The sequence below is a fragment of the Bradysia coprophila genome (genome assembly GCF_014529535.1).
Source record: "Bradysia coprophila strain Holo2 chromosome IV unlocalized genomic scaffold, BU_Bcop_v1 contig_81, whole genome shotgun sequence".
NCBI classification, from domain to species: domain Eukaryota; kingdom Metazoa; phylum Arthropoda; class Insecta; order Diptera; family Sciaridae; genus Bradysia; species Bradysia coprophila.
Window position 1 is genome coordinate 1,652,425 of NW_023503375.1, and position 26,464 is coordinate 1,678,888.

Here is a 26,464-nt window from a genome sequence, read left to right on the forward strand (position 1 = left end):
AACCGACGATCCCAGTTATGTGGAGCCACGAAACACACAGTGTACATTTTTGATTCAAATAGAAATTCTTCTTCGAAAAGATTAATCGAATTGGGAAGACTTTTTTATCTCAAATTATTTTGTTACACAGAAATGCGTTTGATTTCTCTATCAAATCATGATTACCGCACCTGTAGTGGACTGTAGTGGAAGTCACGCTTATTACATAAAAAAATCAAAGAGAACGCATATATTATTGAAAATCCAGAGTTTATTTTTCGACGACTAGCTAAAAGGAGAAACTTTTCGTCAATTGTAGAACTCACTAAACATGGCCTCCATTATTTCGTAACAATCTGACAACACGTAAGTGTCCTGAAAAAATTATTCAAACGTTAGAGATCAATGCATAGTTTCAATTGAAAACGGAAATTACTATATTGTTTAGCTATTTTCATTGGTGTTACCCCATCGTTGTTCACAGCATTTACATCAGCACCCGCTCTGATTAGTACATTTACAGCGGCATATTTGCCAGATCCAGCGGCATATTTGCCAGATCCAGCGGCATAGTGTAAAGGAGTGTTATTATCATTATCGGTGCCTTGCAAATTTGCCCCCTTTTCTATTAACAATCGGATTGTGCCAGTTATACCTATACAAAAAATACAAAGAATTGTAGTTTCAGTTTAAAAAATTTTATGAATGAATTACCACGTCCGGCGGCAAAATGTAAAGGCAATACTCCATCTTCGTCTGTATGGTTGACATCTGCACCATTGTTCACCAATAATTCTATGATCTCCCGGGTACCACCTTGAGACAAATGCGTTTACATAACGGTATGTTTTTACATATTTTCTGTTAATACTGTGTAAATCAAATAGTAGTTCCGAAAACTACCTTCATTGGCGGCAAAATGTAACGGTGTCGTCTGACCTTCGCCCTCAAAGTTTACATTCGCTCCCTTCTGAATCAATAGCTCAACGATCTTGGCATTCCCTGTTTGTTTTTGAAACAGGAACAACAGGACGTTAACCGATCGTAACATTAATAATCTTGTACAAGTTAAAAAAAAAGTCTAGATTACCATTTTGTACTGCGAAATACAATGGGACGAAAGTCATTTCTTTAGCAAGGTTCGGATCTGCTCCGTTATTCAGCAAAAACTCAACACAATTATATCTCTCACTATCTAAACGATGAAAATAATAATTTCATTAATCACTAATTTATACAGACCTTCAAAGTGTTCAAAAGAAGACAACTGGACACTCCCCCTAAAAACACATAAAAATAAGCTAACGCCGACCCGTACGAAACACCTAACCGTATCAAAACCCTTACAGGCTTTAACATTTCAAATGTCTCACTGTCATTTTTTTCAAAGAATGTCATTGTGAATTCGCAATGACAATGAAATTCTCAGAAACATTTGACAGTGAGACATTTGAAATGTTAAAGACTGTAGAATAATAAAAAATGTCGGGCAGTTGGAATTTAGCGTTTCCAATTATGTTTTTAGGGTTAGATCTGTTGGAGGGGCAGATGGAGAATTGGTTTCTTCTGCAAAGTCTCAGACTTTTGGTAGTAGAATTGAACGGTGTTGGCGAAAAATGGCGGGAAGTTGGAATTTAGTGTTTCAAGTAAGTTTTTAGGGTTATCTCTGTCGGCGCGGCAGATGAAGAATTGTTGTCTTCGGCAAAGTCTCAGTAGAATACGGGCGAAATGACCAAAAATGGAAAAGTGTTTCAATTTTATGTTTTTAGACTTTTTTCGAAATGTATGGCAGATGGAATATTGGTGTCTTTGGCAAAGTCTCAGAGTTTTGGGAGTAAAATACGGGCGAAATGGTCAAAACGGAAAAGTGTTTCAATTTTATGTTTTTGGACTTTTTTCGAAATGTATAGCAGATGGAATATTGGTGTCTTTGGCAAAGTCTCAGAGTTTTGGGAGTAAAACACGGGCGAAATGGTCAAAATTAGAAAAGTGTTTCAATTTTATGTTTTTGGACTTTTTTCGAAATGTATGGCAGATGGAAGATTGGTGTCTTTGGCAAAGTCTCAGAGTTTTGGGAGTAAAATACGGGCGAAATGACCAAAAATGGAAAAAAAAAGTGTTTCAATTTTATGTTTTTAGACTTTTTCCTAATTTTCGAAATGTGTGGCAGATGGAATATTGGTGTCTTTGGCAAAGTCTTAGAGTTTTGGGAGTAGAATACGGACGAAATGATCAAAATGGAAAAGGGTTTCAATTTTATGTTTTTAGATTTTTTTCGAAATGTGTGGCAGATGGAATATTGGTGTCTTTGGCAAAGTCTCAGAGTTTCGGTATTGTAGATACCTTTATATAGCGTTTAAAAGTCCTGAGATATCGTCGAAAAACCCCAAAGCATTTATTGGGCCCAAGCTCGGGAGGGGTCCACACAAAATCACCCATCTTCGAACTTCTGACATTACCAAACGGGGAAAAAAAGAATTTTAGAAATCGGATGTGTTTTACTCAAGTTAGAGACCGAATGGATTGATTTTTTTTCGCTGATTTGGCATCTCTTTACAGCCACAATAGGTTTCCCCTTTCTCAAGGAGTCCAATTCGACGTGTTACACACGTATGCGTAAACATGGGGTCTGATAGTACTTCGTAAGGGTCTAAACACTTACCTGCTGCAATGATAGCAATAGCTAAAATTGAAAGTCCATCATTGTTTTGGGCATTGACTTGAGCTCCATTTTGAATCAACAAATTTGCGACAGGCACCGAATCTTAAAACATTTAGATTGGTTTTTATAATTAATAATTTTCGGTAGATTTAAGAGTGATATCGCGAAATCGTCGAATAACTTTGGGATATTATTGATTTACAGCTCATTCGATTCATTGATCTGATGCAAGTAAAACGTGGTACTACGTTTGGTGAACTTTATTTTATTGTCGACGATCGAGGTCATGAAGTAAGGGCCAAAAGAGCCCCAAAATCATTTTCTTGCGATTAGTTTAGTGAAAGAATTTTGTAAAAAAAAAACTTTTTGCTGTAGCCTTGTAGGCCTTGAAGAGACGCACATTTTCAAATATTTTTTTTTTAATAGAATTGTTATTTAAAGTGAAGTAAACTAAAATAAAGAGGTACTTTACACGTTGGTTACGTATACTACCGATTTTCGATTGCTGAAATATAGTCGAAATATACGCGTAAAACGTTCGAAATTTTAAATCGTAATGCGTAACCAACGTGAATACATCAAGTAACTCTTTATTTTAGTTTTCGCAATTCCGGTCCATAATCATCACCTTTCCCTACATTCATTTAATGCCGTTTTGAAGGTATTTATTTCACTGTATTCCCAGACAAAGTGCAATATGAACTTTTTTTTCGCACGCTAAAGAACCTATTACCTCCAACGAGGGCTAAATTTGTTTAAATAAAAATCTGGCATTGACCAGAAATCGAACCCCCGACACCAAAATGTTTTTGAACACAAAGCAGCGACTATAGCCATTCGGCTATAGAGTCACACAATTGTACCGAACGTATTGTTGAAGCGTATAAAGTAAGCATTGACTAATTGATTTCATTCAACGCGTCTCTTTACATCACATTGTAATGTGTATTATAATGCAGCCTTTTTGATCGTTCAAATGAATTTCTGTATACACAAGAATTTTGGAACAAAATGTAGGACATGTTTTGCATTGGAAAGGTGATTATGGACCAAAATTGCGAATCGGCTTCGCCTCGGGTCGACAATCGACATCTAGTGCGAAAAAATACCTTCAGACCCGAGGCGAAGCTGAGGTCGACAAGACGTCGTGTGCGAAAAAATACCGGGATACCTACCGTGGTAGATACAACGTTTTTCGCAATTTCGGGCCATAATCACCTTTCCAATGCAAAATATTACCAAAATTTCTACCAAACATTCACATGCAAACATGAATTCATTCGAACGATCAAGCAACCTGCACTATATACACATTGCAATGTGATGTATAGAGGACATGCTAAATAAAATTAAATCAAGTAGTCAATGCTTAGTATGTACGCTTCAACAATACGTTCTGTATAATTGTGTGACTCTGTAGCCGAATGGCTATGATCGTTGTTTGGTGTTTGGAAGAATATTGGTGTTGGGTGTTCAAATCCTGGTTTGTGCAAAGTTTTTATTTATAAAATTTAGTCTTTCTTTAAGGTACTAAGCTCTGTAGCGTGCGAAAAAAAGGTGAAAAAGCCTAAGTGCGAAAAAAAAATCAAAAACGCACTGTGAAATAAATACCTTCAAAACGATATTAAATGGATGCATGGAAAGGTGATGATTATGGACCGGAATTGCGAAAATAACTATTACTTCACTTTAAATAACAATTTTATTAATAATAAGTATTGAATAGCCCAACAAAAAGGCCAAAAAATGCTTCATATGACACTTTTATAAAGAAAATAGTCCAAATTGATCGAAATTTGGGTTCCAAGAGTATAAGAACCACGTGGATACATCGAAGAACTCTTTATTTTAGTTGATCTCATGCTTATCAGCAATAAATAATGAATAACCAACCACACTAAAAACCTCAAAAAAGCGAAAAAGAACGATAAAATTTCGTCGATTTGGGGTAGCCTTCGACTAAAGTCGCTCCAACCCTTTGAAGTCAAGTTTATCCAAATATGTTTTTCCATGGCATGGTACAACAGAGGCTAGGCTATCTTACTATGCATACCATGTCACGAACTTGTGTCACTGCTGGCGGTCAGGTACTTGAGGAAATCACCAATTTTTTCACTTAAAATCATTGATATCACTGACAGGTCAAGGCCTACAAAGCTAGCTAGTTTTTTCACAAAACTGTTTCACTCAACTAATCGCAAGAAAATGATTTTGAACTCTTTCGGCAGGCCCTTACTTCTCATGACCTCCATCGTCAACAACAAAATAAAGTTCACCAAGAGTAGTACTACGTTTTACTCGCATCAGTTCAACGAATCGAATGAGCTATAACTCAATAATAACTCAAAATGTCTGATTTTCACTGAGGAAAAAGATTTGAAAACTACAGCTGCAGTAGGTAATAGATCAGCTGTAATTGGTAATGTTTGTGGTGAGTAATTTTGGAAAAAATTACTCAATGACGGTAATTTTTTAAGAAATTACCTATAACAGCCGCTTTCAATGATAAAACCTTAACACGACTTACTTATTGTCCGCTCATCGAAATTTTTAATAAAAAACATAGCTAACGCCGACCCGTACGAAACACCTATTCCTATCAAAAGCCTTTCATGTGAAACTCTTCATTTCTCTTACTTCATTTTCTTCTCTGCTGAAAAACTATTCTCCCTTTAAAATCACTTACATTATACAAATAAATTGCCGGAGGGAATATAGACAGCCCCGTACGAAGTCAAATTTCATAAAATCTTATTTAAACAGCTATATACCTATATTTACCTATATTTCACTGTAAATAAACATTTCACAGAGGAATATGCTATTATATAGCTCTATATGCCTGTATATAGCTCAACATAGCTGTATATAGGTATATATAGATGTCCGTATATGTAATCCCTGAAACCCCACACACATAACCGATTACTTCTCTGTTAACAGAAACTCTCTTAGTACCATTTCCCCAAGATATTTCAATTTTACTAAAATCCAATATGGCCGCCGGCAGCCATTTTGTTAGGAGACCGGAAATAGTGCCGTCGCTTTACATTCGTTAATACCTTTCAAACAAACAAAAAATTCATGAAATTTGGTCAAAATATACTCGAGATATTGACAAAATACTCCACGTTCACTGTACGGCCGAGTAGCCAGATAAGAGGTCACTCCAAGAGACCCAGCTCACGCTCCGGAGAACATAATTTCATAAACTTTTTTTTTCCTGATTGGTACGGTCAATACCTATCTAATAAAGGTAAAACTAAAGCTAAAGTCGGTCATCCGATTTCCATAAACTTTTTTTTTGTCGATCGGTATTGTAAATACCTTTGTGCATCCGACAACTGAAATACGACCTATTTTGCCATGATTTTTCAATAAGAAATATCAGTTTTTCCCGAACTATATATCGTGCGGGAAAAACTTCATTTCTTTACGATTTATAGTGCGGGAAAAGAAGTACATGAATTTTTCTATGACTATACGATTGATTAAATTTAATATGGTGAATGTGAAGTGTGTATGTTTTCAAGTAAATTGATGTGTTTTGTCTATTTCAGTTGTCCGATGCACAAAACGTTGTTCGTACCTCGACAGGAAATGGATTTTTTCAGCACACGTCCTAATTTTCTTAACTTAGGACTGGTGCTGAAAAAATCGTCATTTCCTGTCTTGGTACGAAAAATACTATTGACGTATCACTTACAAGTGTAACGTTTAAATGTCCGGAGATAGCTTCGAAAAACCGTAAAGCACTTATTGGGCCACAGCTCGGGAGGGGTCGATCCAAAATCACTCATCTTCGAACTTAGACTGTCTTTTGACATTATCAAACGGGAAAAAAAGAATTTTCAAAATCGGATGTGTTTTACTCAAGTTATCGTGCAGACAGACGGACAGACGGACATTTTTTTTTCACTGATTTTTTTTCTCTAGACAACCACAATAGGTTTCCCCTTACTCAGGGAGTCCAATTCGACGTGTTACAAATGTATGCGTAAACCTATAAGACCCCAGTACTTCGTACGGGTCTAAAATCGCAATTGGCAGGAACTAGTTATTGTAATAGACTACACGCTGCAGAAATATGGAAATCATTCGATCTGCTTCTTCAGTTCAATTTTATTTCGAGGGTTCTTTTGAATTTCGACAGGCCGAAATCGGTGCTATTTTTTCCTCTACTTTTTTATATATGGATAGTTAGTTGATTTTCCATAACTGGCTGGTGGTAAGCGGTTAAAAGTCGAAAAATGAGGTTTCGTAGTCCGGATTTCTTTTCATTTGAGGTCGATTGCTCTCGAAGCAAATATTAACTTCAAAAAATTTGACGATAAACGGCCGAAAATATGACATCCGAAAAATTTCTCAGAATCGATGGAACCTCGGTGAACTTTGACGAGGGCTGTAATCTCACTAATGCAATTATTTGATTAAATTATTATTTATTATGAATCTGGAGGACGTCAGCCTTATAGCAATACCAACATGTAGTAGTTTGGCAGGTGACTACTTTCAGATAAAAACTGTGTGTTCCACCCCGCCAAACTACTACGTATTAGTCATTCTTTAAAGCTGAAGTCCTCCACATTCATAATATAAAATAACTTAATCAAATAATTGCATTAGTGAGGTCACAGCCCTCGTCAAAGTTCAGCGAGGTTCAATCGATTCTGAGAAATTTTTCGGATGTCATATTTTCGACCGTTGATCATCAAACTTTATGAAGGTAATATTTGCTTCGAGAGTACTCGACCTCAGATTTCCAACGAGCCCATACACGTCCGTGTCCTCATCATCTCACGGAAATGAAATCCGAACTACGAAACCTCATTTTTCGACTTTTGGCCGCTTACCACCAGCCAGCTATGGAAGATCAAAAATATATGATACTGGTTTTGGGGCCTAAGCATCAAAGCCTAACTAGGCATATATAAAAAAAGTCCCGGAAAAAATAGCGCCGATTTCGGTTAGTCGAAATTTATTTTATTTTATTGAAAAAAAAAACTTTGTCTTCCAGCCGGCTGAGGCAATCTAAGAACAACCGGCGACTCGGTTGGGTGAAAAAGTGTCGGCGGGTCTCTAGTCTGTGCTCGTTGAACCATTTTTCCGACTTTAGCCATAATATTTTGATTTTCAAAATGATTTTCATTTTTACGTGAATCAATATTGTCACAATAATATCTTTCAATTATTAATGACACATTACGTGTTGTATACACAGTTTTCATATGTGTATCTCATGTAGGTAATGTTACACCCACAATACAGCTACTACAGGGATGTATATTACCTATCAACGGGAATATGCGTTGTGTAGCTTACATTAACATAAGGCATTTGTAGCATACATGTTCCGTAGCTCAGGTGGATTATTCTGGACTGGATATCGAGAGGTCCCGGGTTCGCGCCCCAACAAGGCAAGTTTTTATTTCAAATAATTATTAATAAAAGATCAATTTCGTTTCATTTCAGCTAAAATTCAGTTCAAAATTAACTCGTCGGATGTAATACAACAGAATATCAAAATACTCCCCAGTACTGTGAAATATAACTCCGAAAGGCCAGAAATATTTTCTTTTTAAATTATTGAGTTAATTTTGAACTGACTTTTATCGGAAATGAAACCAAAATTATTTTTAATAATATTATTTAAAAAAAAAACAGGATCCGACATGATTCGAACCCGTGCCTATCGATCACAACATTTTGATTGTAGGCAATCACACAGCTATTGTAGGTAATCACAACTACAGCTCGGATAGCAAGTAGAAAAATACAGCTGTGACAGCTACGGGCTGAAATATTTTCTGTGACAGCTGTATTTTCTCAAAAACTACAGCTGGAGACAGATCGCAGCTGTAGCAGGTAACTACTTTTTTCTCAGTGTTGTTCGATGTTTTGGCGATAGAACTCTTAATAGATGAACATTTTTTTCAGAAATACCATTTACACCTGCGTAAAATAGAGGCGTCCATTTAACTTCGTTCAAGGCATCTACATTCGCTCCAGCCTTAATCAAAATGTCTGCAATCTTGTCAAAACCTGGAAATGTAGTCAGTCTTATACTAGCATCAACACAACAAATAATACACATTTTCTCACCATTATAAGCAGCCACGTGCAATTCTGTCATTCCTTTGTTATTCGAAATACTGACATCAGCTCCATTATTCACAAGCATTTCAACGATTTTGTCATTACCTTAAATATATCATAAGAGAATGAAGAAATGAAAATCGTTTTAAAATAAGTTTCTTGACTTAATAAAGTTCCAGGTTACCTCCTTCAGCAGCAAAATATAGGGGAGATAAATTTCCATTGTCCAAAGCATTTACATCCGATCCATTTTTGATCAAATAATCCACCACTTTCTCACCTACAAGCAAAGGGTTGGAAAAAGTCTTTAAGTCAAGTGAAAGTGGAAAAATAATTTACTGAATAAGGCAGCAATGTGTAATGGGCTACAGCCACCTTTATTGTTGATTTCATCTTCGTAGGTACGAAGAAACAAGTTTATGTCGTCACGAACGTCTAAAAATCAAATGTCATGTTTGTTTCAAAAAATTGAGCGAATTCGGGAATGTGCGAGATGTTGAAAATCGCTTATGAATTCAAAAAGAAGGGTGCTTTCATCAGACTTTACAACACTGCAAAATTGTTTATCAGTTTTCGACTTACCATTTTTACCAAATGATCTGAAAACCTGCGCCAGTCGAACTCTCCTGTGATGTAAAATTCAATATTTTTAGCCCCGTACTGTAAGCAGACTGTAAGGGCAAAGCATTTGGTTATGTTCATAGATGTCATAGATGACGAATCCGCAATAAAAAAAAGGCATCAGAACAGTCGGAGCGTTTGCTGCGACTGAGCCCTGTACGACCTGTAAACCTATTTTGCCCGAAACCATTATACGTCCGCAACCCTAATAATCCCGTAACCCTTGTTCGTCCGTTATCAAAATGCTTCCGTAATCTTATTGCCTATTTTTGCAAATTAACTGTAAGTGTTCATCTTTAAAATTGCGCTTAGCGCAATTACAAAAGCCCGTACGAAGTAATTCTCAAGTATAAAACAAATGTTTACGATGTAGGAATCCGAATTTACAATTTTTTTACCAATTTTCTTTCGGTATTGAATTATCTGTCAAACGAAACAAACAGTAGCAAAGTTTGATGAAATATTCTCGATTTATGAGCAAAAACCACATAGGGCCACAAAGCGGCCTTAGTCGAAGCCGAAGGGCCCAAATTTGAAACTTTTTTCACCACGTTCTCTTTGTATTCAATTACCTTCCATAAAAAACTAAATCTAGCAAAATCGGATGAGATTTACTCGATTTCTTGTTGAGGATCCACTATGCAATGAAATTCATTTAATTTGTTTATAAGAAAAGCAACCACTTTCTCGATACAATTTTACTTTTTCATTCTGTGGAAATTGGATGAGCAATAAAGAACTGTTAATTTATTGTCTCGGAATTTTTCCTTGATTCATCGAATCTGAACTCCGTTAACAGGTTATGGGCCATATAACTGGAGTTTAACGATATAAAAGAAAAAGAATTCCGTAAATATGGAATCGACAAAAATTCAAATTGCAAAACTGAACGGAACGAATCCTACATTGAAGTTTAAGGTAGAACTTCTACTGATAAAGGATGGTCTATGGAAGGTGATTAAAGATGATCCACCGAATCCAGTTACCAATGACTGGACAGACAAGGATGATAAAGCCAGGTCAACGATTGGCCTGATGGTGGACGATACCCAACTTAATCATAATCATCAACTTAATCATCGAAATGCGACAACGGCGAAGGAATCTTGGAATTTTCTAAAGAATTACCACGAAAAAGCAACGATGACGAACAAAATCATGTTAATGAGAAAACTATTCAGTACAAAATTGCCTACCAATGGGAATGTTGAAACTCACATCAACGAAATGTTGGAAATGTTCTATCGTCTTGCTAGTCTGGGAGAAGATTTCAAGGAACACATTATTGTTGCAGTCATATTGAGCAGTCTACCAGAAAGATACGACAATTTAATCACAGCATTGGAAAGTCGTCCAGAGGCAGATTTAACCAGAGAATTCATCGTTGAAAAGTTACTGGATGCGTATCGTCGTAAGGCAAATGGCACGAGTAAAGCAAATGGTACAAGTAAATCAAGTGGGTCAGTCATGAAAATCTCGAAAAATGATCCGAAAGGCAGATGACCACGACCGAAATGCTTCAATTGTGGAATCTTAGGACATCTTTCGAGAGATTGCTACAAACCAAAAAGAAATCCGCAATCGAATCGCATTAATGCAATATCAGATAACGAAAATGATGGCCAAAAGCAACAAATGAATTATGCAAACAAACCCAAATGCTTTGGAATCGTACAACTGATTTATTCTGGAAATCAAAATAGAAGTGAAAGAAATGAAAAGATTTGGAATATGGACTCGGGAGCTACGAGTCATATGTGCAACAACAAGAAATTCATCACGAAATTGACATCTCAAAATCATGAATACGTTCGATTAGCTGATGGCAGAGTCGTGATTTGTTGTGGAAAAGGATCTGGAATTTTACAATTTAATGATGCGAATGGAAAGTTCATCAAAATTGAGATGAAAGACGTTATGTGTGTGGAATATTTGAGTGAAAACTTCATTTCCGTTCGAAAATTAATTGCGATTGGTTGGATTGTATCCTTTGATAAAGACGGATGTCATATCAAGTATTCTTTTATTGCGGATTCGTCATCTATGAACATAGCCAAATGCTTTGCCCTTACTGTCTGCTTCCAATTCGACGTGTTACAAACGGCATATTAATCATGGCCCTACGTTAGTGAAGGGTCGTGTCGCAAGTCCGTTCACGCTGAAAAATTTGTCAAAAATTTTTTACGGAGGACTAAGGAACATATATACACAACTTTTTTGACTTTTCCCCCTCAGCTCCTACTACCCCCACTTATTTTATTCGTAATCTGGGCGTCCATACGAGTTCAACGAGCTATCACACGCCTCATAAAGTTCAGATTTGGCCGAGATATTAATTTTCAAACTTTGGAAAATCGTATGAAGAAATTCATTTTCACACATTTTGAAATTGATGAATTTTACCAACCTTTGTTCGCGTGTGCAAATAATGTGTATCCTTGGTATCTGGGATACCGGGAAATTTTTTGGCTGAAAACCGGGATACCGGGAAATCCACCAAAAGAATTTTTTTCGTTACACCGTGAAGCGGGAAGCCAGGGGAAATTGAAATTAACGGGAAATTGAAATTAACGGGAAATTGAAATTAACGGGAAATTGAACTTGACGGGAAATCGAAATTGATGAGAACTCTCTGAAAAATCTAACTCACCGGGAAATCGAAATTGATAGGAAATCATACTGACCGAGAAATCGAACTCACCGGGAAGTTCAACTCACCGGAAAATCGAACTCATCGGGAAATCGCACTCACCTGGAAATTGAAATTGACGGGAAATCGAATTGATGAGAAATCAGACTGACCGAGAAATCGAACTCACCGGGAAATCGAAATTGACTGGAAATTGCAATTGATAGGAAATCATACTGACCAAGTAAACGAACTCGCCGGGAAATCGAACTCACCGGGAAATTGAAATTGACTGGAAATCGAAATCTATTGAAAATCACACTGACCGAGAAATCGAATTCACCGGGAAATTCAACTCACCGGGAAGTTCAACTCACCGGAAAATCAAACTCACCGGGAAATCTAACTCACCTGGAAATTGAAATTGACGGGAAACCGAATTGATGAGAAATCATACTGACCGAGAAATCGAACTCACCGGGAAATCGAAATTGACTGGAAATCGCAGTTGATGGGAAATCATACTGACCAAGTAAACGAACTCGCCGGAAAAACGAACTCACCGGGAAATTGAAATTGACTGGAAATCAAAATTGATGGGAAATCATACTGACCGAGAAATCGAACTCACCGGGAAATCAAACTCACCGGGAAATTGCAATAGACTGGAAATCGAAAAAACAGGAAATCGAGAAAAAACGGGAAGTCGATTCGAAATGGCTGAGAAGTCAGAAATGGAAAGTTTTAAAATTATAAAATCGCGAAATTTTCTCGCTCGCGATCATTCTCATTCTTCTAAAATTTCACAGGAGCTGAGCCGTGACAAATATTTCGCTGAAAAGTCCTAAATAGAATGTACAAAACAGAAAATTGACAATTGAACGAGACGCTGAACGTCATAAATATAGGGTTGTAGTCAGAGAATAGAATATTTTCAAAGTACAAATCGCTAAAATTTTTCGCTCGCTCCGCTCACGACCATTCAGTAACTTCTCAAATGTCGCGGGCCCAGGCAGCTGGATTCATTAGGCAGGCACTACAATAGCTGAGAGTATAAAACGAAAAATATTATAAATCTGACATAGAAAACATTTGGAATGCAAGACTTTGGCTTTCAACGTTTTATAACATAATTCATGTTTGTCACGACAGTACTAGATCAAACTTAATTGAAAAACAAAATAAATATTACATTCACCGGGAAATGAGAAAATTTTTAACGGGAAATCAGAACTTTTTTATCAGGAAATCTAGCTAAATTTTAAGGATACCGGGAAATTCGGGAAATCTGATTTTGGGTACCAGGAAAAAAACATTATTTGCACACGCGCCTTTGTTACTCTGTTACTTTGTTACGGCCATAGAGGTAGACTACGGCGAAACTTTTTATTTTACCGGTGGATTTGGTTGAAATTTTCAGGGTATGTTAAGGACGTAATTCTAAGAAACTAATTTGAAGGAATGTTTATAAAAGCTTATAATTTCGAAGCTATGAGCGTGTTAAGCTATTGAGCTATGTAACCTATAACTCGGAAAATATGGCATATAGAAAGTTTGTTTAAAAGACAAATTTATAGAGTTTCAGATTTCAGTCGACACGTGTTACATGGTTTTCCTAAAAAGTCGTCTATTTGGGAGTTATGAGCGTTTTAAGTGCGAGCTATGTCAGCCATAAGTCGGATAATGCGGCAGATGGAAACCTCGTGTAAAAGACAAATTTATAGAGTTTTAGATTCTAGTCGATACATGTTTCATGGTTTTCCTAAAAAGTCTTTTATTTGGTAGCTATGAGCGTTTTAAGTGCGAGCTATGTCAGCCATAACTCGGAAAATATGGCAGATAGAAAGTTCGTTTAGAAGACAATTTTATAGAGTTTCACATACTAGTCGAGACGTGGCTCATAGTTTTCCTAAAAAGTCGTCTATTTGTGAGCTAACAACGTTTTAAGTATGTCATCCATAACTTGGAAGATACGGCAGATAGAAACTTCGTGTAAAAGACAAAGTTATAGAGTTTATCATATTAAAATACACTAAATTAATCCAAATAGAAATAGAACCAATATCCTGACAAATTTTCAGCTAATTAGACAATTCATTAGAACTTAGAATTGCATAAAAAGATACCAATGTGTGGCTACAGCTGAAAGAACGAAAGGAACATTTCAAGATCATTTTTCGAAATCATTGAGCCATAAGGCAATAGTTCCTTTTGGAACATTAGAATCGGGCCTAATAAGTGTCCCGGCATGGAGCCTTACGGCAATGCGGTCTTTCAAACAATTAACAACACGATAAAACATAAACTTCGAGAATCAACAATTATTATATTGCAATATTATTCGAAGCATAAACAAAGAGAACACGGTGCGGTTGAATGAATTTTAACTGAACATTTCGATGCACTTTTGATATTTTCGGATATTTTATTAGTCAGTTAAACAAAACACTAAAACACAACATTCTATGAAGCTCAAAGGAAATGTACCAATAATTTCATCTATTGCACTACATACGAATTTTTACTTGAACAAAACAAAATTTCATCTGATTTCGTCGTTTACGGCTCGTCAGTGCACCTCTGTCATGACCATGTGCATATCAGCTCTTACTTACAACTTGTCTATTATTATTATTTGTTAGCTCGGAGCACTGAACCACAAAAATTTTTGATTTTCATCCGTACCGTCGGTGACATTGGTGCATAGCCCATCCTGTTTACAGAGAGAGTGGTGGAAAACTGGTTGTGGTCTCAATCGATAGTGCCTGTAATTCTAATAACAATTGTACAAAAATTTGGTACCCTAAGTACAAGTGAAGCTGGCAGAGACACGCCAAAGTTGAAAAAACGTGATTTTCAAACAGTCATAGAGGCGACGATGCTTGAGGGATGAAGCTAATAAATAGTTCTAGCAGTAGAGCAACATTTCCTCTACCAATTACCAAAAAATTATTAAGACCCGATGTTCTGGGTATGTTGAATTAACTTTCAGGTCACAAAATGAGACATTTTGGTCTCGAAAATTTGTCCATATTCAATGAACATTCTTCATTCGACCGTTCGAGTGAACAGACGTATTTTTATTTTGCTCTTAATAAAAATATAAACAGTTCAAACAGAAATTAAAAAAAAAAAAAAATTCAGTAATGATTTCTTACTAATGAATGACTAATCAAGTCATCAACACTTCATTAATTACATACATTTCATTGTGATTCACGTGTAATATGAGTAAGAGTGACAACCTATTTAATTATGACTAACCAAGTCATTGACATTTCCTTGTACTACGTTGCATACTTGTGATTCAATTGTAATACGAGTAGAAGTGACAATTTAGTGAAAGAAGAAACATTTAAAATAAAAACAATCAATTATCTGTAAATAGTGTTCATATACAACATAGTTTAGTGTCAATAACATTGTGAATCATAAATAATTAAATTAAAATGTTTGGCTCATCGCCAAATAATGAACCCAGTGTTAAAATTAAGCAATCAGAATATGATCTGCTAATACAAAACAATAATTTAGCTCAAAAACTTTGTGCTGAAAATGACGAGCTAAAGAAAAAGATAGCTGAGCTAGAAAATTCACTACAAAAAGCTATAACGGATCATTTAAAATCTGGAGATGATGGAAAACAAATCGTCTATACCACAGATGAAAGTGATTTGGAAAAAGAAATTGATCCATTTAAAACTCAATCAGTTAAAAGAAGACGCAAAAACAACAACCAAAAAAATTCATCCACCAAAGAAAAATCACCGAAATTAACGGAATCAAACCAGAAAAATCCAAACCCGCCATTGCCGCCACCTTTTAATGTAAGCAATGTAACCGATTTTAACAAATTCAGCAAAAAATTTTTGGAAATGGCTACAACAGCACAGTTCAAATCAGTCACCAGCAATGACGTAAAAGTCACTCTGCAAAACGAAGAAGACTATAGGAAAGTCAAAAAATTCATTGAGAATCAAAGTTCCGAAGAAAGTGAATTCAAAGGTATTGAAAATTATACATACCAGTTAAAAAGTGAAAAAAGCTTTCGTGCAGTCATTAGAGGGTTACATCCATCGTGTGATGTAAAAGAAATAACAGATGATTTAATTGAGTTAGGCCACGAGCCTACTAAAATCACAAACATAGTTAAAAAAACCAAAGGCAAAGACGGAACTACAGAGGAAAAAAAATCCTCTTTTCCTAATTGAATTGAAACAAAAAGAAAACAATAAAGAGATTTTTGCTGTTAAAAACATTCTCCACTGTAAGATAACAGTAGAACCTCCCAAACAAATAAAATCCATCCCTCAGTGCATAAACTGCCAGCAACTAGGACATACAAAAAATTTTTGTACGAGAAATCCAGTTTGCGTCAAATGTGCCGGAAAACACGCTACAAGCGCCTGTACGAAGAGACCAAACGTAACTCCGAAATGTGCCCTTTGCCAAAATGAAGGACACACAGCAAATTATAAAGGTTGCCCAACATATCAGAAAAAAATCAAAAATCAAAACCAAACCAAGTCGGTAGTAAACCGGCTCAGTGAAAAAAACTTAGAAGTTACAACAAAATACAAGGAAGTCAAAAAAGGACTAACTTTCGCGCAATTCACAAAAAATCTGGAAAATAAAGAAAATAAAATATCAAACAAAAATGAAAACTCTGAAACGAACGAGCCGTCAAACGCAGATATACTGTCATTGCTCACACAACTAAAAACCAATATTGACCTAAATGTTGGACTTTTGTCAAACCGATTGGCAAAGTTGGAAAACAAACCGACTGCCCAAAAAACTAAAGTCAACAAAAACAAAAAATGATAAGCAAGTTCCTGCGCATCATGAACTGGAACGCAAATGGGCTCAACGCTAGGGCTCAAGAGTTGGAAATTTTCCTACGAATAAACAACAGAGATATTGCTTTTATATCTGAAACACATTTCACCGACAAAAGTCACATAACAATTAAAGGTTTTGAAGTCCACTGGACAAATCATCCGAACGAAAGAGCCAGGGGTGGCTCAGCGATAATCATTAAAAAAAATATAAAATATCATACACAAAACAGCATACAGAAAGAGTTTATACAAGCGACTGTAATTACAATTCAGTTCAACAATCAAGATGTAAATATAGCTGCCGCATATTGCCCACCAAAATCTACTCCAATATATTCAGAATGGATGGAAATCTTCGGAATATTGGGCCAAAGGTTCATCATTGGAGGTGACTTCAACACGAAACACACAGCATGGGGAGCGAGGCTGATAACTCCGGTTAAAGGCAACGGTCTTCTAAACGCAATCAAAAAAGAAAACTGTAGTTACCACTCCGGCCGTAAGCCAACGTACTGGCCTACAGACCAGAAAAAGGTACCAGATCTATTGGATTTCTTCATTTCAAGAGGAATATCACACAACAACATGGAAGTAGTAAACATGGTGGACCTGACATCAGATCATACACCAGTGATTCTTAATCTCAGTGCTACAGTCATACTAAAAAAGAAAAAAGAAAATCTTACTAACAAATGCACCGACTGGGAACTCTTCAGAAATTTAGTAGAAGCGTCAATCAACCTCAACGCTAGCCTGAAATCAAAACAGGAGCTTGATCTACAAACGGAAAATTTTATTAGTCTTCTGCAAATTGCGGCAAGAACAGCAACTCCGGAACCAAAAGAAAAACTTATTCACGAAATCAATTATCCAGCCGAAATAAGAGAGCTTATCAAGGAAAGGAGAAAAGCGAGAAGACTTTGGCATAGGAGCAGAAACCAAAGTGACAAAAGAATCTTCAACAATATTAGTAACAGAGTTAATAAAGTTACAAAGCAGTATAGACAAGAAGGTTTTGAAAACTACCTAAGCAATTTAAGTTTGAGTAAAGATAGAGACTACTCTCTTCAAACGCCCATGCGTCCAAATCCCTCCCATAAAAGACTCCAGAGGTATTTGGTTACGAAAGGATACTGAAAAAACGGAATTCTTTGCAAAACATCTTGCAGAAGTCTTTCAACCTCACAATGACATACAATCAAATGTAGACACAACACCAACCTACCCAAGGCTGTATACTTTGGGGAGGTCACGCAGATACAGATACGCGGGTTACACACCACAGTTGATGATAAAATGGCCGATTTCATACAAAAATTCACCTACTCTGATGATTCTCGTCGTCTTGATGATGTGGTGAATTTTTTGTATATGTAAAGTCATCAGAAGTGGTGTGTTCCCGCGTATCTAATAAAATGGCGGTCTGCGTGACCTCCCCAAAGCATACAGCCTTGAACCTACCGACCTGACAAAAAGTTCAAAAAACTCACTCCATATGAAATTGCAACAGAAATAGATAAACTAAACAAGAAAAAGGCTCCAGGTATAGATGAATTAGCACCAGGAGTGAACTACCAGCACATGCGGTGTACATGATTACATATCTGTTCAATGCATGCCTTAAATTCAAATATGTACCAAAAAGCTTCAAAATTGCGCAAGTAGGGAATGCAATCCCGGACCGTTTTTGGAATCCCGGGATTCGGGATTGAGAAACTCAGTACCGGTACCAGTACCGGGATTTCCGGTACTGAAAAGATATGGATTAAATATCAGTAAAAGAAATTATTTTCATTTTATTCTCATTTTTTTAAGTTTGTTAATGGTACAGTGCTTACACACAGTGACATACGTATCGAAATTCTTTTGTTCTGAATATCAAATTTGACACTAGGGCAAAATCAATTCGATATTTACGTCGCTGTGTGAAGGCCGGGTAATAACTTTAATTTATTATTGTAACAGGGTAGATGTCACATTGAAAATTTCAATTTTCTCTTTGGAAAAATGATCTTAGAACGCGCAATGCACTCAACGTGTCATCGTTCAATCTTGAACGTATAGGTTTTGGGACTTGTTGTCGTCGCAATCGCAAATTTTTGATCTTTGTCATTTAAAAATTAATTGATTTGTTAGGAAATTAAAATTTTTAAGCACGCTGCCTATGAAAATATAAATCGTGAGAAGTGACAGAAGACCGACCTGCCGACAGCGTCAATAATTGACAGTTTTGTGAAATATCGCCTAAATCCACAATATATTTTCCTACGCAAGTAACAACAAGCCGAAATAGCACATTTCGTCACGAGTGATGAAAAGTTGAATTTTTCACGACTAGTCGTAAGCTTACGACGTGTACCGAAACATTCAGCTCTCATCACGAGTCACGAACGACGATTTTTGTGCCTGAGGATCATAATGAGATGAAACTCAAAAACAGTAAGAATCATATCAAATCATATCAGAGGCCGGAAAAACTACTTTTCCGGCTGCAAATGTAATGCGGAGGCCGGAAAAGTTACTTTCCCGGCCGCAAATATCAGTCCAGAAAAATAGCACTTTTTGACTCTAAAGTGCGTGTCGAAAACCATCGAATTATGATCCTCAGGCGCGAAAATGCATGTTCAGATTCAACGTTCGTTGGTTTGATGAGCAGCAGACACTCATGTGCTTTTTATAGATCTTTTCAGTTGACCACCGGCAGTACGAAATTTGTGTGCAAACTAAACACGGCCAACTTCGCAAAGAGGGACAGTTTTTAAAATATTTTTTCAGAAAACATAGAAAATGCTAATGGAAAATTGAATTGAACACTTTTAGTAACCGTGAAAGTTTTCATTTGAAGTAAAGGAAAATAAAAGCGTTGAATTGCTCCAAAAAATGTCTAAAATTTGCAGGAATTTAAATAATATTCCGCTTTTGCGAGGTTAACTATGATTGGTTTGAGCACAAAATCCTCAAAGTAATCCACTGCACTGTGCTGTGCTGTCCTCAGTTTCTCAAACCGAGGAGAACTACAAATGGAGGCTGCGGTTTAGTTGCCCTCATTCTCAAACAAACTCAACTACTATAATAAAGATTGTATGTACCCTTATTGACAAATTTTAGCTAGCCATCGTAGTTTTAAAAATGTGTTTGCAAATAATACGACATGAGAGAAAAAAGTCAAGTAATCCTATATTTTAATGTTTATCTTATATTGCTATAGGAGTTTGAATCATACAAGTTGATCGATATCAAAATTTTGTTAAAAAGAACTGAATTTTAAATTTCGGTACTAATCTCGGGATTTTTTGATCAATACCGGGATTCGGGATTGAGATTTTCCGGTACTGGTACCGGGATTGGTACCGGGATTGCATTCCCTATGCGCAAGTAATTATGCTAAGAAAACCAGATAAACCACCAGAAAAAGTAACCTCGTAAAGCCGATCTCACTGCTACCCACAATCTCAAAAATATTCGAGAAGTTGCTGATAAAACGACTAAAACCTTTGGTGAAAATCCCCGATTTTCAATTCGGTTTTAGAAACAACCATTCAACAATTGAACAAATTCATAGACTCACTACTAAAATTGAGAGTGCATTCGAAAAAAAGGAGTACTGCCCGGCAGCATTCCTGGATGTATCACAGGCATTTGATAAAGTGTGGCACGAAGGACTCACATATAAAATGAGTACACTCTTTCCAGGCAACTACTGTCAACTGCTTGAATCATACCTATCGGAGAGAACGTTCAGAGTAAAAGACGAAGAAACCTATTCAAACTTCTATCCAATACTAGCAGGAGTACCACAAGGAAGTGTATTGGCACCTTTCTTATACACTATATATACTGCTGACATACCTGTAACCACAAACTCTTTCATTGGAACCTTCGCAGACGACACAGCGATCATGGCAACAGATACATCGCAGTCGGAGGCAGTTAAACATTTACAAAATGCTTTGGATAAAATAAATCAGTGGACCATCGATTGGAAAATAAAACTCAATGAGTCAAAATCTAATCACGTCACTTTCGCATTGCGTCACATAAACAGCAATCTCCGCATTTACCTCAATGGGATTCCCATTCCGCAGGCAGAGTCAGCTAAATATCTAGGATTAAACCTGGACAACAAACTAAACTGGAAACATCATGTGAAGCAAAAAGCTGAGCAAATCAAACACAAAACGAGACAAATGTACTGGTTAGTCGGATACAACTCTAAACTTAACCTGTAATGTAAAAGATTGATTTACAAATCAATTTTCGCACCTATCTGGATGTACGGCTCTACTCTTTGGGGCTGTGCTAAAAAATCAAACACAGATATCATCCAAACAAGTCAAAACAACTTTCTTCGCATGATCACCAACGCATATCGTTACGTGACAAACAAAGAAATTCACAAAGATTTAAAAATACAATGGGTTGCCGATGTAATTCGGGAAAACGCCATCAAACACGAAAAATAGTTATTTACGTATCGATTGAGGAGGCCGAAAGAGTTACGTATTAAGTTTTGTATGCTTGCTAAGAGGACCGAAAGTAAAGAAATGTCAATTCAAGGGGCGAAAGCGAAAGCTTTCGCCCCGCGAATTGACAGCTTTACTTTCGGCCCTCTTAGCAAGCATATAAAGACTGCTTCACCACACCAACGTAGAAGCCATCTTATTACTAGATATTACAAATCAAATAAGGAGGCTGAAACGTGTTAAACCCCACGAACTGACATGAAGGATGAAAACAGCACACCGCATAGGGACTCGACCATTGGGTCGTAAAACCCACACAAGTCTTACTTTCTTCTAATTACGCAAGTAAAAGGAAGGTAGTACAATTCAACCCTAGTAATAAATTAACAAATAGTTAAGATTGTACTATTCATACCAATAAAGGTGTTTTTGAAAAAAAAAAATATTTAATGAACGTAAAATGATTCCGAAATCGAAATGAGCGAATTTCTCGCAAAACGAAAATTGGAGAAAAAACTGTTTGTATCAAAAAACCACGAAAAGAAACACAATCCTGCTCTATCAGTAACCACTTCGCTAAAACATTAAGGCACTTCAATTAATTTCAATTAACAAAAAACTGCAGCCAATTTCGTCGTTTACGACGCCTTTTTTTATCGATAAACATGTGCATATAAGCTTATACATCGGGTCTTAACATTTGTAAAAATAGGTCAATTAAACATCGAACCATTTTCATCTTGGTTCTATCTAATTATTATTTAAAAAAATTATTTTTGAAGACCAACTATGTAGCTCAAAGTTTTTCCCTCATATTTCCCTCACTTATTCAAAATTTTTGTAATTAAAATGGTTAATTCTGAAATGCTGGAAGTCTCAGCTGTCCATCGTCACCACACATGCAATGACACATGTCAACAGTGCCGATATGTTGGATGAATAAGTGAAATGTGTACTTCTCCAGCGAAATTTTCTGCATGATTTGAAATATAAAGAGCAAAATATCGATGTTATTTTGCTTTTTTCGTTGTCTCTATAACTTTGTTAAACAAACAAATCATCCCAGCGGTGTTTTCAAAGATTTTTAAAATCATGCAGAAAATTTCGCTGGAGAAGGACACATTTCACTTATTCAGCCAACATATCGACACTGTTGACATGTGTCATTGCATGTGTGGTGTCAATGGACAGGTGAGACTTCTAGCATTTCAAAATTAACCTTTTTAATTACAAAATTATTTTAATTAGCCCGTCTCAGGTGCCTCTGCAACCTGCAAATTTTACCAAATACAAGCACGGAATTTTGAACATCGACACATTTTCTGTTTTGTGATTTGCTGGCTTTTTGTGCCTTTCGCATGTCTTTTTATATGGAGAAATCAATAACTCAAGTAAAACATAAAAACTGAAAATGTGGCGGTTTTCAAAATTCTGTGCGTGTATGAGGGAAAACTTCGAGCTACTGTCGGCCTCTATGTACCTAGTTGGTTTTCAAAAATAATTTTTTGTTGACAAAGTATTGTATTGCTTTGAATTGACCAAAATTGTTGAAAAAATTTCTTTTATTCAACGAAGGGCGAACGAAACTTGTTACCGTTTACGATTCGTGACGAAACGTTTTACCGTTTACAATCATAATGCGGACGAACAACAGGACAAAACAATGCTGATTTCGGCGTATCACGCCATCATCAGTGCACCTATGTCTTGCGATGACTATGTGCATATCAGCACGACACAAACTGAAGTGAGCAATCACTTCAATTGTACGAGCATTATACACTTTTTCGTCATTTGTTAAAACTCTTTGTTTTGTTTTTTGTGCTATATCTCTCAGATACAGCTTTTGTGGATCTCTCACATCCGACTATTTGTTTTTCGGTAATTTTAGTGACAATAAATAAATTGTATAGCACAAAAAACAAAACAAAGAGTTTTAACAAATGACGAAAAAGTGTATATAATGCTCGTACAGTTGAAGTGATTGCTCACTTCAGTTTGTGTCGTGCTGATATGCACATAGTCATCGCAAGACATAGGTGCACTGATGATGGCGTGATGGGTAGGAAATCACGATGAGTAAAAGTACCTCGGGCTGAAGCCCTCGGATACTTTTACTCATCTGGATACGAGATATCAAATTACTTCACTTGTATAGTAATGTACTATTATCTGTCTAGAACGATAATCTCGAGCTTATCCCTCTAAGGAGTTTTTGTTTATCTCGATATATCTGTTCTCGACAGATAAAATATGATATGCACCTATTGCCAGACTGTTATTTTGACGTGTAGGCATTATGGCCCACGCCTTCGGCTAGGGCAATAATGTCCTACACGTCAAAATATCAATCTTGGCAACAGGTGCATAATATATTACTTTACGAGCGAGGGAAAAGGTTTTCACTAATGAGGTAATAGCCACTTTACCTCACTAACAAGTAAAAGAAATGTTTTCAACAATTTTGGTCAAGTCAAAGCAATACAACACTTTGTCAATGTTGAATTACTGACCAAGCAATACAACAATTTTATTAATAATTTTAATAATAATAGACGAAATGTTTCTCTACTGATAGAACTATTTATTAGCTTCATTCCTCAAGTATCCACGACTCTATGTCATGACTGTTTGAAAATCACGTTTTTTCAACTTTTGCGTGTCAGCTTCACTTAGGGTACCAAATGTTTGTACAATTGTTATTAGAATTTCAGGCACTATCGACTGAAACCACAACCAGTTTTCCACCACTCTACGGTACGGATGAAAATCAAAAATTTTTGTGGAACCATTTTCAGGGCTCCGAGCTGAGTAATAATATCCAAAAATATCAAAAGTGCATCGAAATTCTCAGTTAAAATTCATTCAACCGCACCGTGAAAACAATGGAATTGTACCAGCCCTACACAAAAAGTATGAATCTTCACATTGAAAATGTTGTTCACTAGTAAAATGATATTGATTCAGTCAATAAACAAAATGTAAAATTATTTCACAATTTGAACACAAATAATTAATTTTAAAATGCAAAAATGCCAACACAAATCCAATTGCCCAACGAAACACATAGAAACATTTTGAGGCAGCGACATCCGTTTTCGATGACGACCGAATGTTCAATATTAGATTTGTTGCATTTACATGCATTGATTTACCATAGAAAAATGAACATGTGAAACAAGAAGCTGACCGCTTGAATGGTGGAGTATAATTATAATAAGCAATAGAAATCGAAATATCAAAGGACGAAAATATTAAAGTTGCTCCAGCATCATAATAAACGGTCGGCCGAATGGAAAAGAAATACACTCTCAGTTCATCTACGTATATAATCATTGTTAAGTTCTGCTAACTTACTTACTTGCTAAATACTTACTTGGGCTTTTCCTGTGCTGAAAAAAAATAAAGAAAAGAAAACTTCATCATTTGATTGACTTTACATAATTGTCGTCAGCTTTACCTGCCAATACGCTGGTCCATAGTATGCCAACAACGCAGAAAATTAATGACGCTGTCTTCATATTGGTACAGAATTATTGCAATCGACCTGCTCCTAATTTAGTGGAATTAAACTGATGTGATTTAGTGCTTTGCTTCCAGCCTAGAAGTGTTTCTACTGCCGTTGTCCACTATCACTTGAATGAAGTAATAAAGGTTTCGCAGTCAATTTATATAGCGAATGTTGGAGATCAGAGAAATGTGTTCGTGACGATCACGTAACCCAAATACTGATTAAAGATTTTGCAAATTAACGCAATCAGAAATGTCTTCTTCGTGAGGTTATCGGGTGAGGCAAAACATTCTGATACCATGGAATGGATGACGAGCTTCTTAACGTTAAACTATTGCGTCTTTCGAAATTCGGCCACTTTTTAATCATTTTCTCAATAAATTATATGAATAACATCGCGATCCATTTGACATGAGCGTTGTGCATTGTTTGTTCTTATGGAACCATTATGTTGTGACGAATTGTACCACGAACAAATTGAATCGAAAACCAAAAAAAAAATCAGAAAGTATTTGGTGTCACTTCCACCGTCAAAAGGAGAGTAGAAAAAATTTAAGATGAAATATAGTTGTTTTTAATGAAAACCGTAAAACATCAATAGACTTTTGTACAAACTAATTCATTTTTTTTTTCATTTTTTTTACACCTTTATTGGTATGAATAGTACAATCTTAATTATTTGTTAATTTATTACTAGGGTTGAGTTACTATTACTATCTTCCTTTTACTTGCGTAATTAGAAACAAGCCGTCAGAACACTTTTTACTCGATGCAAAAACAAAAAGTTTTTTTTTGTTTTGTCGCGACAAAAACACAGAAAATATTTCGACACAACTGTGACACTCCGCTACTATAAGTACTAGAATGAATGTTTGCTGTGTTCACTTCGGCGATAAAATATTTTCATTCAAAAAAGTGTCGGACGTATTATAAAAATTATGAAACAGTTTACAAAGGGTAGGGTATACATTTAATAATGCTCATCGACCATTTTTTAAAGCTTTACGAGAGCTCAGCGGACATTCTCTCAACGATGGGAGAGCATTTATTAAAAATTTAGCCTCTCGTAAGACTGCGCTGAGCGTGAATAAATGTTCGTTCCTCTTTAGTAAGCTAAGAAGACTTCGCGAAGTCTAATTATGCCACCTCTTTGAATAAAAATATCGGCTGAGTTCTAATAATTCTTCGCTGAGCTTTAACAAACCTCCGCTGAGCTCTAATAATTCTCCGCTAGGCTTCAGGAAGTGTCCGTTAGGCCTAAGCAAGTTGCAGGAAGGCTTAATGGAGCGAATCGGACACTCAGCGGAGATCTGCCAAAGCTAGGTGGAGACTTATTAAATCATAGCAACAATTATTACGTATCCGCTGATGCTTATTGAGTGTTCGCTTAGCTTCATTGCCTTACTACAACGTGCTAAGGTCTGACGGACTCTTACTGAAGCCTGGCGGAGAATTCTTAGAACTCATTAGAGGTTTGCCAAAGCTCAGCGGAGAATTATTAGAGCTCGGCGGAGAATTATTAGAGCTCAGCGGAGAATTATTAGAGCTCAGCGGAGAATTATTCAACCTCAGCCGATATTTTTGTTCGAAGAGATGGCATAATTAGACGCAGAGAGGTCTTGTTAGCTTACTAAAGAAATGGGAGAGGTTACAATTTTAATA

General features: G+C 36.3%; 1 protein-coding gene across 3 annotated transcripts in view; it reads right to left on the minus strand.

The window, feature by feature from the left end:
- The window catches only part of LOC119072215 (putative ankyrin repeat protein RF_0381), a 70,335-nt gene extending 45,332 nt beyond the window's left edge, over positions 1-25,003 (minus strand). Inside the window, exons 1-13 of one of the 3 annotated variants that reach the window (XM_037177391.1) lie at positions 24,752-25,003; positions 24,668-24,683; positions 9,320-9,363; positions 9,077-9,172; positions 8,922-9,017; positions 8,744-8,842; positions 8,585-8,683; positions 2,642-2,743; positions 1,070-1,174; positions 883-981; positions 697-795; positions 416-634; positions 231-354 (exon numbers count right to left, since the gene is read on the minus strand). In XM_037177391.1, coding sequence (XP_037033286.1) covers positions 305-354; positions 416-634; positions 697-795; positions 883-981; positions 1,070-1,174; positions 2,642-2,743; positions 8,585-8,683; positions 8,744-8,842; positions 8,922-9,017; positions 9,077-9,172; positions 9,320-9,363; positions 24,668-24,683; positions 24,752-24,812 — 1,185 coding nt within the window. In that variant the 5' untranslated portion in view covers positions 24,813-25,003 and the 3' untranslated portion in view covers positions 231-304. Of the gene's footprint in view, positions 1-230; positions 355-415; positions 635-693; positions 796-882; positions 982-1,068; positions 1,175-2,641; positions 2,744-8,584; positions 8,684-8,743; positions 8,843-8,921; positions 9,018-9,076; positions 9,173-9,319; positions 9,364-24,667; positions 24,684-24,751 lie in introns of those variants that run through there. The other 2 variants (XM_037177390.1, XM_037177389.1) reach the window with 2 other exon arrangements.
- Between the last annotated feature and the right edge of the window lie 1,461 nt (positions 25,004-26,464).